A 12657-nucleotide genomic window follows, 5' to 3' on the forward strand; every position below is an offset into this window, starting at 1 on the left:
ATGAGAACAATCAACAACAAAAGTGCGAGGACTTCTGAAATTTGGTGCATGAACATATGCAGTGTGCTCCAATGGTGAGATGCATCCCTTATCCCCAACCTGAACCAGAAGTACCTTCTGTCCCATTAGACAAAGGGGAGCAGTCTGGCAAGCTGCTGCGTGCACTTCGCACTCCAGGTTTACTCTCACTATTCGTCGTTTTGGACAAACTGCAAGACAAGTTTGATAGGAGGGTGGATTTCAAAGGAGGACGCCCACGCTTTGCTTTCTGTTTCTCCTCTTCTTTCTTGTCTTCTTTCTCACCATCTTCTTTACTCTAAAACACACACACAGAGATGGAAAATTTCTACTACTGTACAACATTTCTTATATGAACTTACTCAGAAAACAGGATGGGAGACCTCTGGGAGCCCCACATAAGTGCAAAGTATATATAGAAGAAGTAAATACAATCACACCTCCACCTTTCCAAGCAAACTAAGGAGGAAAAAAAATTTTAAGCTAGTTTAGATCTGGAAACAACAGAGATGAAAAGATGGGATATAGATATTTTTAATAATATTTATTATTAAGAGGAACAATGCTACTTACTTTTGCTTTTTTCTTTTGCTTCTTCTTTGCTCCTCCCTTCTCCACAGGCCATATAATCCTATCTGCTTTCACCCACTCATCATACCTAGAGAAAACATACACCAATTACTACTTCTATCAACAATAATTTTAGTTCAAAGATCAGTTTTACAAAGGAACGTAACCTAAAATATAAATCTAGAAAGATTTTCCAGATTGTAGCCAGCAGGAAAAGTCTGGTTCTGTATGAAGATTTTCTTAGCCCAGGCATTGTATGTGGACGGTCACGCCAGATATCGGCTACTACTAGATACAAATAAGCTTGGCCTTCGAAAACGAAAAGAAAAGCTTTGACTAATCACTTCTCCTTATGAGTATTTTTGCCACGACTAGAATAAGTTTTTGGTGGAATCACTGGAGGTTACATAAATCTCTTTGGGGCAGATTCAGTTCATAAATAGCTAGTAGGGTATTACTAGAGTTGTTTGTTTCCAGTGAGTAACATAGGATTACACGCTAAGTCTTACTGAACTCAATGGGCTTACTTCTGAGTAAGGTAAATAACAATTTTCAAACACCTCTAGTTATCACCAATCTACAGCAAAGGTGTGGAGATCGGCAATCTGTTCACACTGCACCAGTGTTTCTCAAACTGTGAATTGGGACCCACTAGGTGGGTTGTGAGCCAATTTCAGGTGGGTCCCCATTCATTTCAATATTTTATTTTTAATATATTAGCCTTGATGCTACCCTGGTCTGTGACTGCATTTGGGGAAATGTTACAGACCTGTACTTTTAACAAGCTACTAAGTAGATGCTTTTAACAATCATAACAAATGGGTCTTACTCCTGGGTAAGTGTGGGTGGGATTGCAGTCCAGAATTGTTAAAAATTTTCCTGCTTGATGTCACTTCCGGTCATGACATCTCTTCTGGTGGGTCCTGGCAGATTCTCATTCTAAAAAGTGGGTCCCACTGCTAAATGTGTGAGAACCACTGCACTGGACTATTTTAGAAGATAATTTCACAATGTGAAAATTAGGAGAAAGTTGTGATATTGCACAACTTGTTACCTACTCCTCTAAAAAACACAGTGGTATGAACCAGCTCCTAACAAAGCAAATGCAAATAGCTTGATGGTGCTGACTCTTCACCAAAGATTAGTAGTAAGGACATCAAAAGAAGGTGAGGTGAGCAGGACTAGACAGGGTCCACCATCCTTTGCAATCCAATTTAAGGAGTTATTTACAATCCTAAAACAAAGACTAAGAGGTTAATCTTTAATTCTCCTTACCTGACATTCCAGCCATAGTAATGAACCAAATACAGCACCTCTCCATCATCATTTTCTGTGCTTTTAATACTGGCTTCATAAATTTTTTGGGTTTTTCCACGGCCATACTTTACTTTCACTTTGGTCCCCGTTAGACAAGGTTCCGAGTCTTCTTCGCCTTCCTCTCCAGATTCTCCTCTATTTTCAAGTTCTTCCCTGGTGCAAGAGAAGATGCCAAAAGGACGATTAATTAGAGGTCAGATGCAGGAAGCTGCTAACCTCATCACTCAGGTTATGCTTCCAAAGTGACCTGCAATGGTGCCAAACCCTGCTTCGAAGGAGTATGACTCAGCAGTGGAGTTTGGGCAATACCTGCACATTCAAAAGAATGACTCTTGAACAAGCACCCAGCCAATCCCACAGCTTCACAGAGGAGCCCATGGAAAGCTCTCCCAAGTCAATCTCACTTCAGTTTATGATCAGTCTCTCATGACAGTCATTTTAATTTGCTGCTGCTGCAGAAGCAGAGTATTCCAAAGCAGTTACATACCATTTTAGAAACGGCGCCTACATATTAAAATAATTCTTCTTCACTCCACCCTCTCATCCCCTTTGCTATGATGCTTTTAGCTAGATTTCCTGTGATACGCTTGACAATCATTTTTCTCTTGCACAATCACTTCCATGTAGAAAATGCACACATTGTTATGCATAATAGGCACAAGTGTTTTGCTACAGCTACACACCATGGAAATCCAGCAGTCATCAGGGCTCCCAGTTATACATACATGCAGGAAAATAAGCAGTCATACAATCATCACTTGTGACTATGCACAAGCAGGGTTTGCACAATTTCTTATTTAGAAGTGAAGCAGCCCTGAGGTCAGACACTGTATGTGTCTTGGCAGACATGTTGTCCAAGTTACTCAGCCAAGCCCAGTGAATAGCGTGGGAGAACTGGATACTGCAGCAAAGCTGAAGCAAAAACAGGCACGAAGCCACCAGTGCTTATGAAGCTGCTTTATACAGAATCAGACCACTGGTTAACCACCTATTACTGCTTGCTCTATCAGCTGCCACTCAGTGTTTCAAGCTGCAGTTTTTACTGGCCTGCTACTAAAGAGCCATTTAAGTGGAGAAACCAAGGACTGAACCTGGGATCTTCTTCATGCTAAGCATGTGCTCTGCTAACTAGCTACAGTTTGCTAAAGCAGACAGGACAGGAAAATGGACAGAGAGATCCACAGCAAAGCAAGGCTGGAGGTGTAGCAGTTGAATCTTTTTCCAATGCCCCAGAGAAAGCTGGCTTTTAACTTCCTTCAAAACAAAGGTGCCTATAAAAATTCTGAGCAAAAAGATAATCATTCAGATAATGTGTGAGATAAGTGAGAGATACAGTTGCATTAATGTAGCTAGAGCAGCCAGGGATAGAAGAAGACAACAACTGAAAGTTGGAAGAACACAGTGGCCAAGCGCATAAGCCATGGGGCCACTGGCTCAAGAGATACCTCAGCCATGAACTCAGAAGGTGGCCTGAGGACCTACTTCTCACAGGCCTTTCTTTATAAATATTACCGATACACAAAAATCTTCCCAGTCTTTAAACTGTCTTTTATGTATGCCAAGTATAATCTTACACCACCATAATACAACCCATCACATTCTTACAATGGTCCTTTTTGGCCAAACTGATGACAGGCTTTGTTCAAGCCCAACATCACCTAGCCCATTTTGTACTGTCGTTTGTCAGACAGTATATATATATATATATATATATATATATATATATATATATATATATATATATATATATATATATATATAAAGAATAGTGTTTGTCGCACAGACAGAAAGGAAATCCTGAACTTAAGAAAGAAAACCCAGAACCTTGTTCCAAGGCTACTCAGATTTTAGGCACCAAGTAACATGAACTAAGGAGAGTAGTATACATTGTGCTGCTGTAGAGAAAGGAATGGAATTTGCAAAGAGCAGACATGGACAGACTTCGGCCTTAAGGGACTTGTTTTTTAGGTCTACCAACCAGGATCTAGGTACAAAATTTTACAAGGGGTGGAATCCATCACCTACTGTACCCCATGAATCATACCATGGGATAACTGGCATATCTGCTTATACACAAACCTACACCAGAGTTAATACAGATCAAGGATTCTAACAGCCTAATTTGGGGGGAGGGTGGCTTAGGTTTTTTTAGTTGTCATTGCTAAGTGGGAAATGCTTACAGAGTGCAAGTCATCCCATGATCTATCTACAGACCCCAATCTATCTTTTAGCACTGCATACAGCGCCAAAGCCATACACAGCCTCCCCTCCAATTTCTGAGCCTTCAGGGCAGTGCCACCATACATCCAAGCTCTTCTCTACAAACGTGAAGACTAGAAGCACAATTTTTAATATACTGCATGGTTCACAAAGGTCTAGTCTGGTTCTTCCGCTGCCTTTGCTTGACCAGGATACCTTAATCAGCATCAGCAGCAACCATGGCATGGGGCAAAGCACCCCATGCTGTCCGTAAAGCACTTCATATGCATTATCTTACATAATCCTAGACACAACTCAGTAAGGCAAGAGACTAGTTTTTGTCAGGATTATCCCATGTTGCAGCTGAGGCGGCAAGGAAGTGGCTTGCCGAAGGCCACTGGTGAGTTTAAAGGAGAGGCAAGATTCAAACCAAGCAAGTCCCAAACAGCTGCTCAATCTCCTAGCTGCTACACCACACCAACTCTACTCTACATCAGCGTGAAGCAAAAAAATATCACTGTCACAGGATGCCTGTTCAAGCCAATGCTGCAGCACAGTTGGAAGGAAAAAAAAACAAAAACATTTTTCTTGCCTCCTCTCTTCCTCCTCTTCAGACTCCTTGTCAGATTCCTCTTCCTTCTTTGCCGCCTTCTCCTTCTGCTTTGGTGTGGTCTTTCTGCCTCCAAGCGGCACCTCATTTTCCTTTTTCTCTGCACTGTTAGGCATTTCTTCTACATCTTTATTCTCCTTGTTGCTGTCTTTTAGTTTGTCTGGCATTTTATCATCTTCGCTTTCTTTTTTAGCAGCAGCGACATCACGGCCAAGTCTTCTTCGTCCCTACAGCAAGAGGGAAAGGCATGCTGCTTGAAATGCAGGCAACAGGATTATGCAATACGACACTGCAGCAGTAGGTCAAAGCTTTTTCCTTGACACAAGGCAGAACTGAGCATTCATGCACAAGCAGAATACTTTTGTTGTGGAAAGCTATCATCACAGCCTTATTAAATCTCTAAATAGGTGAATTAGTTACCACAGAGACAGGGTGAGCAGCAAAAGATGCCATCAGACCCAAACTGTGAGCTGTACGATAAGATTAGAAAAAGCCAGCAGCCTGTTACCTGAAAGAACGTAGAAACACCAACATGCTCCAGCTACTTGACAAGTGAGATTTCACACACATGTGCACAACAAAAGGAGAAACACTTGACTATGCTCCCGTCAAATTACATACACCCAAGAGGTGAAATCACATAGGTGCCCTGAAAGGGGGTTTCCAAGCAGAGGAAGCAAAAGAGAATGGATACAGTAAACAAGGAGATATTTTGATGGTTGGAAGAAAAGAAATCACGGGTGGGGGATATAAGCAGAAAGTAGTTCATGTAGAGTTTTGAAAGAACATATAAGGAGTTGTTACTGGATTCAGAAAGGAGTGGGAAGACAGTGGAGGGATCTGAGGATGGGAGTTGCACAGAGAACCAAGATTTCAGACAGCAGAGAGAGGACAGATAAATACCTACCCGTGGAGATCTCTGCTCAATTTCTTCTTTCTCACTTTCATTATTACAGTCATTTTCTTCCGCATCATTCTGACTTTCTGTAGGGGACATTTCTGGCTTTACTTTTAGGTTTTCCTCCATGGGGTCCTCTGGTTTCTGCACTACTTCTATTACTTTCGGTTCATTGTGGTGGATGGTCCTAAACTGAATGTTTGCAGAGCGGCAGTACTCTTCAAAACCATACAGATACCTACAGATTTTTAAAAAATAAGTTATTTAAATGATTTCTATACCACTTTTCTAAAAACCCAAAGTGGTGTACAACAAAACATAAACATAAGGAAAGATAAAAACATCAAAAACAAAACATTAAAGTAAAAACCATTAAAACAATAGCAATAAAAGAGCAGATTAGCATGGAAAATAATGTTAAAGCAGCTTAAGAGTTAAGAGGGGTCCCTAGGGAATACCTCTCCCCTCAAACGCCAAGCGAAACAGATGGGTCTTCAACCCCACTGGAAACCATATAATGAGGAGGCTGTCTACCGCTCTTTTGGTAGCTGGTTCTAGAGGCATGGTGCCACAACTGAGAAGGCCCTACATCTTACCCCTGGGCTTCAGATAGGCTTCACCCAGCAAGGCTTTTCTTATGATTCCTATCATGCTCCCTCCCTCTCTCATCTTGACAGTACATTTTTGCCCAACAAGAAGTTTTCCTTTATTTTGAATGCGTAAAGCATAACGCATGTACATGACACTCAGGCCAGTAATGCGCATTGAAGAACTGATGGCAAGAGGCCTCAGATTCCATGGCCCTAGAGGAAAGTCACACTTTTTGTTGTCAGAGCGAGCACCCCTACTCTATCAGACTGGCTTGGAGGAAGCCTCGCCTGACTTTTGGAAAAATTTCATGGACGACCACACCTTGCTCGCACAACACATCACATAAGACCCTGTGAATGAAACTCACATCCTGGGAACTTCCTGATCTGGAGTAAACAAATTTGTTCTCTTTTTTTAACACAAAAGAAGGATAAGAACATAAAAAGAGGCCTACTGGATTAAGCCAAGGGTCCAGCTTCCTGTATCTCACAGTGGCCCGGTAGATGCCCCAGGGGGCATACAGACAAGTTACCCACATCCTGATGCCACTCCTTTGCATCTGGCATTCAGAGATGCAACTCGTAAAACCCACTGTGACTTGTAACCTGTGATGGACATTTCCTCCGTACATTTGTCTAATCCCTTCTGAAAGGCATCTAGATCTTCAGGAACCATCACCATATCCTGTAGCAGATTAAGCCATTTCTGCCCACTGCATATACACAAGGACCAAACGAGTATGCCTGAGGGCCAGGCAAACATGGGTTAATTACATGGTGGGTAAACAAATACATCCTTTTGTCTGTTCTAACTTCCCCAACACTCAATTTTAGTAGATGTCCCCTAGTTTTGGTGTTGTGGGAGAAGGAAAAGAACTTCCCTCTATCCACTGTATTCACCCCAAGAAAACTGTGGCAGGCTAGCTTTCTTCTCCTTTCTAACATTCTTTCCTGCTTCCCTCCTCAAGCACAAACTAAAAGTGACTGTGTCTGGAGAGCTGGACAGCCAACCTTTGTGGGTCCCATCACAACAAGTCTCCCTTCTCCATGGAAAGCAACTCATGCTCTCTGAATTAGCTACAGCTTAGCCCCTAAGTTAATTTCAAATTGCTTTCAGTCTTTTATACTCTGCTTTGAAACAGTCAGTGACTGACTGACTGACTGAAACAGGATGACTACTTGGTCCTGGCATTCTAATCCAGCAAATCTCACAATGGAGTACACGTGTCAACAGAGAAAGGACTGGTAAGCTTAGTCATTGGCACAGTCTCACTATCAACCCAGAAAACAACTCTCTTTCCTTGTCTCATGTGCAGGCAAACCAACGCCACACTCAGTGCCTCTTTCACAGCTCCCTTAGCATGTAGATTTTCTTAGATTCTTCTCTATTTTTAAACTGGTTTTGTGGAAGCCTGAGAACAGCCTCAAGCCTCCACTGAACAAACCCCTTCACTGAGCCACCAAGAACTCCAGAAAGGAAAGGGGGTGGCCGTGCATTTTCTGCCTGTGCTACCACTCCTTTAGGAGGCTTGGGATATTATTTAAGATGGATAATTCGGAAGGGGGGAAGACTAGCTTCCCCAATGCAAATGAGGGGAGTGGAGTTCATGGTCTGCCAAGGAGCTAACTCTCTGCCTGTATAGTCCTTTATTTAGGCTACACATAACTATAATTCAGCTATGCCCAAATTCTAGGAACCCTTCTCACCTCTCTGAACTCCCCCCCCCCCAGCTTCTGCTTTGCTGTTCCCACTAAACTCCTGATTCTCCAGGCCCACCTGCTCCTGGGAAACCCCTTTAATATCTCTACATTTCCCCCCTTCTTCCCCCCCTCCATGGCTGTGCCATCACATGCCCTTTCTCCCTTTTAAGGATTTCCTCTTGCTTTCTCTACTGCTTCTATAAAACAACTGATTACATTTAGGAGCTAACTGGCTCTGAGATAGTAAATTGCTTTTATTTTGAAAGCCCTTCCCTATATTTATACACTTATCCCCACAATAAAAGTTGTTCTGTTGTACCTTCACCCTTGTTTCCTTTTTCCTTTCCCTCCAAACCATGAACTGTGCCACTCACCACTGCACAGGGACCCAGCACAAGAAATAGATTTACCTTTTGTGGACGTGTGTTAACTTCTGAAAAGCACACCCAGTAATAGAATAGATTCTAGGCTAAACAGAAGCCAAAACAAAACATCTTCATGTCTAAAAAAGACTGCAGTAGAGTAAGAGGATCCTCAAAAGAGGAGACACACTGGTGCATAAAACCACACTCAAGAGGGTCCATAAATCCACTCAACTGCTTGTCTGGGACAAGAAGATCTTCTCCAGGCAATCAGAAAGGCATTGGTATACATCCCCCTCCATCAAAAAAGGTATCTGCCAGGGAAACTAAGGCATTACCTTCTCCCACATGAACCTGCTAATTACGGTTTTCTTTGAAGATCTTGCTAAGACTTACAGGACAATGCTAGCCATGTCTACTCAGAAGTAAGTCCAATTTACTTCAGTGGAAGTTACTACCAGGGAAGTGTGTTTAGGATTGCGCCTTTAGACAGATGTCTACCAAGGAGTTCTGCTTCTGCCTCCCTGCTCCGGTGGGGTGCGTGTGTGTGTGGCTTAAAAACGTGCAGGGGAGGTTCTTCAGATGCATTTACTGTCTGAGGCGAGATGGGTGGCAACAAACAGTATGACTTCTTCTTATTTAGGAAAGTTCGTATGCTTAGCTCTTTGGGGACCATTAGAAGGATAAAGCCTTCTACTTAGGAAGGTTTTAGCACTGACAGATAATGGCTGGTGTGATTTTTATTCAACCTAGTTGCTAACTGGTTTGCTGTTTTGCTTTTAACTGTATTGTTATACTTGCTTAAATTGTTGTTGGCTGCCAGGAAGGCCCACAAATGAGTTAACTGAAGGAAATATACTTCTCTCCCCCGCCACATAAAAATGTGAGCACAATGCAATTATGATTAGATTCCCTATCAATAATTCCCCATTCTCTGCTTCCTCATCCTGCTTCTAATTCCTTTGAATCCAAAAAGTAGTCTGAACATTTCACTCTTGAAATAGAAGGCTGCTGACAAGATCACACACAAACAGGCCTTGCCCTTTAAGGCAGCTTCCTCCCAAACATGGTTAAGAGCATAATATAAATGTTTTGAACAAAATAAATGAAATTACTTACTTTCTATAAGCAGTTTTTACATTGTAGGATGCAGCCGAGTTCAAAATAGGAATGCCAAGGTCCATATAAATTTGCTTCCATACAGCACCACTGTCAATCTGGATAGGGTGGGAAGGGAAGAGAGTAATGTTTTTGCCCATCACATAACTATTACAAACAAACTAAATCCAAGATTAGTTTGAAATTAAGCTAAACTCTTTGAAAAACCAAGGTGCCCTTTAAGAAATGCCTCACTTACATTGTCACATCCACCTTGCTGATATACCAATCTAAAAAGCTTGAAGAGGTTAAGATCCTTGTAGCCAAGAACAGGTGGTTTATTGATAGGAGTTCCTAATACAAGACAATAAGATGTTACATGTAGGCTTCTCATTTAACATTTTAAAGTTTATGCTTTAAAACACTGTTTCTCAAACTGTGAGTCAGGGTCCACAAGGTAGATCACGAGCCAATTTCAATGGGTCCCCATTCATTTCAATGTTTTCTTTTTAGTATATTACACCTGATGCCAACATGGTACGTGATTGCACTTTGTGAGATCTGCACTTTTAAAAGGCTTCAATGTATATGATTTTAACAATGACAGCCAATGGGGCTTACTCTTGGGTAAGTGCAGATAGGATTGCAGCCTACGATAGTTAAAAATTTTTCCTGCTTGATGATGTTACTTCCAGCCATGACATCACTTCCAGTGGTTTCTGACAGATTATCATTCTAAAAAGTGGTTCCTGGGCTAAAAAGTTTGAGAACCACTGCTTTAAAAACATTTATTCAGGCAGGAGTGTAAATAGCCATTTGCTTGGTTTCTTGTGGTTGGCAAAGATTGTCTCCAGGTGAACAAGTTACCCCAAAGTAATCCTATGCACGTCTACTCAGAAGCAAATCACATTTTTTCATGGGACTTACTCCCAGGTGTTTACAGGATTGCATCCTAAAATCAGTTCCATGCTTTTCCCCCTTTTTGATCACAAATGTTTTTTGTTGGATAAGGAATTTTATCCACTTCTTGGCATGGCTGCAGCCTTCTTTATCAGTCTTAAACACAAAAATTCAGTAGTTACTCCTGAAGTAGTAGTTATCAGTCTTAAACACAAAAATTCAGTAGTTACTCCTTCCTTTGGAGAAACAGATTATTCTCAAAGAGATAGAAACATACTTAGGGATGCAAGTGTGCTTCCTAAGTTCAGTATCATCTATAGACTCAGTAGAAATTCCAGCAACTTGTACCTTCCAAGATATGGAGTAAATGTATTAATCTATTAGCAGTTTAACAGTGTGCCTTCCTGCAGCCAAATGATTTTACCAACAGATTACCAATAAATATTACAAGACAACCAAGTACCTCTAGTAATGCCTGCATTTTATTCTTATTCACCAGTAGAGGGCCTCAGAAAAGTGCTCTGAAAGCGACCCTTCTAGGCATTTGCCCTATTTCTGCCAAGATTAGGGACTGTATCCAAAGTTACACCCATAGTGGAAATTCTACTGTGGGCAGAATCACATAAGATATGAACAAGTGTCGGTAGCAGGACTTTTTCTGCTTTTAAACCTTTGTCTCATTGCGCCTCAGGGCAATAGCAGCTTCAGCAGTACCAGTACAGTTTCTAGCAGCTGGCTCCAGTCACTCAACACATGAGATCACAGGGTCATTTCCTGATATGTTCTTGGGGGTACAGGAACCAGCAGTCGGCACTCTAAATGCTGCTAGAGTCTACAGATGCATTGCAAAAAAGTTTTATAAGGAAAAAGCTTTCCTTACCCCCAATCAGGCAAATGCAATTTTTTGCAAGTATGTGTTACTACAAATTTAGTTAGAGTCTAAACAGAACACAAACAGAACTAAAATGCAAATCTAGTGTGTTTCCATACTCACACCTCTCATGCAGAGCTATTCAAACTGGGGCGTCGTGACACCAAAGCCTGACAGCCCTGGCCTCTGACCCCTAAAGGGGATGTTCCAAAAGTGAAAGTGGAGCAATCACACTTCACTTCCGCACAACTGGAAGTGGAGTGCGATTGCTCTGCTTTCACTTTTAGAAGACTGAGGAAACTGCAGATGCTCGCACAGGGCTCCCCGCACCCTCGACAGGATGCTGCAGGGATTGGCGAGTACACATTCCAGTCCCTGCAGCCCCCCCAGCAACACGATCCTGGGGATCGCGTCACTGCCTTCCCCTGCCCCCCTCCCCTCCCCTGCAAGGACTTACGGCGGTCCTCAAACTCCCTGAGAGTTTAAAAACTGTAGCTCTCATGCTTACTCTGAAACAGCTCTGTTGTGAACGCTAAAGCTTTTTTGCACATGGAAAGGCACCCCTGAATCCAACCCTAGGAATATGTGCGATTGCCTAGGTCCCCAGGAATTCTTGGAGTCTTGGTAGTACTCAATAAACCAAGTTTTACAGGTCTTCTGTAAGCATACTCAGAATATGTCCCTCCAAACTCAATGGCACTTATTTCTGAATAAATACAGAAGTACAGTCTTCGAGTATTCAAAGTGCTTTCACAGCAACCAAATACAAATATAATTCAGCATTAATTTCAAGATTCTCCATTATTAAAGATGGTCAGGTTAAGCAACATTACCTCTGTCTTCCATAAACTTGTAAAGCTGTTGGAGGAAATTGTCCCTCTCTTCAGGATCAAGCTCTTCCTCAGGCTGTCAAAACAAAAATAAGGAAAATATTCAAATATCTCAAAGAGAAATGATTGGCTTAATTGTAGAGTTTTGCATTTGTAATTTGGAGAGCAGAGGCCAACTAATTTCAAATCTGTAAAAAAAGCAATATAAAAAAGGCAATATAATCACTTAGATTATAATATCATTTAGTAACTATTCCATCTCACCAATAGGAGTTTATAACTACAGAACAGGAACAAAAAATATCTTGCAACATTGACATTTGATGACTATTGCCAGGATCTGGATGTCCAGTTAGTTACAAATGATCATGTTTTCTTTTGTAGTGACCTAAAAGTTTGGCTCTGCACAGAGACCACTGTCCAAAAAGCAGGAAGATACACACATTAAGTGGAAAACAGACGACATTGTATGTTTTCCCTTTTTTACACCTATTATTCATTTCTGTATATGTTTTTCCCATTGAAAAATAGCTTCCTTGAACTATAAGATAAAACAATGCTTAGCGTAAATTCTAGAAGGGACTACAGCTTGGTGGTAGAAGAACAGCAGGCATGGCTGGGAAAGCCCCCTACCTCAAACTTCAGAGGGATGTCAAACCTAGCTGGCAACACTGGATTAAGTGAACCAACAGT

General features: G+C 41.6%; 1 protein-coding gene across 1 annotated transcript in view; it reads right to left on the bottom strand.

The window, feature by feature from the left end:
- ARID4A (AT-rich interaction domain 4A) overlaps nucleotides 1-12657 on the bottom strand; it is a 69191-nt gene that overhangs the window by 14506 nt on the left and 42028 nt on the right. Inside the window, exons 12-19 of the mRNA XM_066629740.1 lie at nucleotides 11968-12040; nucleotides 9623-9717; nucleotides 9385-9482; nucleotides 5622-5850; nucleotides 4697-4941; nucleotides 1864-2058; nucleotides 592-676; nucleotides 115-316 (exon numbers count right to left, since the gene is read on the bottom strand). Coding sequence (XP_066485837.1) covers nucleotides 115-316; nucleotides 592-676; nucleotides 1864-2058; nucleotides 4697-4941; nucleotides 5622-5850; nucleotides 9385-9482; nucleotides 9623-9717; nucleotides 11968-12040 — 1222 coding nt within the window. The remainder of the gene's footprint in view (nucleotides 1-114; nucleotides 317-591; nucleotides 677-1863; nucleotides 2059-4696; nucleotides 4942-5621; nucleotides 5851-9384; nucleotides 9483-9622; nucleotides 9718-11967; nucleotides 12041-12657) is intronic.

Source organism: Tiliqua scincoides, chromosome 1 (assembly GCF_035046505.1).
Source record: "Tiliqua scincoides isolate rTilSci1 chromosome 1, rTilSci1.hap2, whole genome shotgun sequence".
NCBI classification, from domain to species: domain Eukaryota; kingdom Metazoa; phylum Chordata; class Lepidosauria; order Squamata; family Scincidae; genus Tiliqua; species Tiliqua scincoides.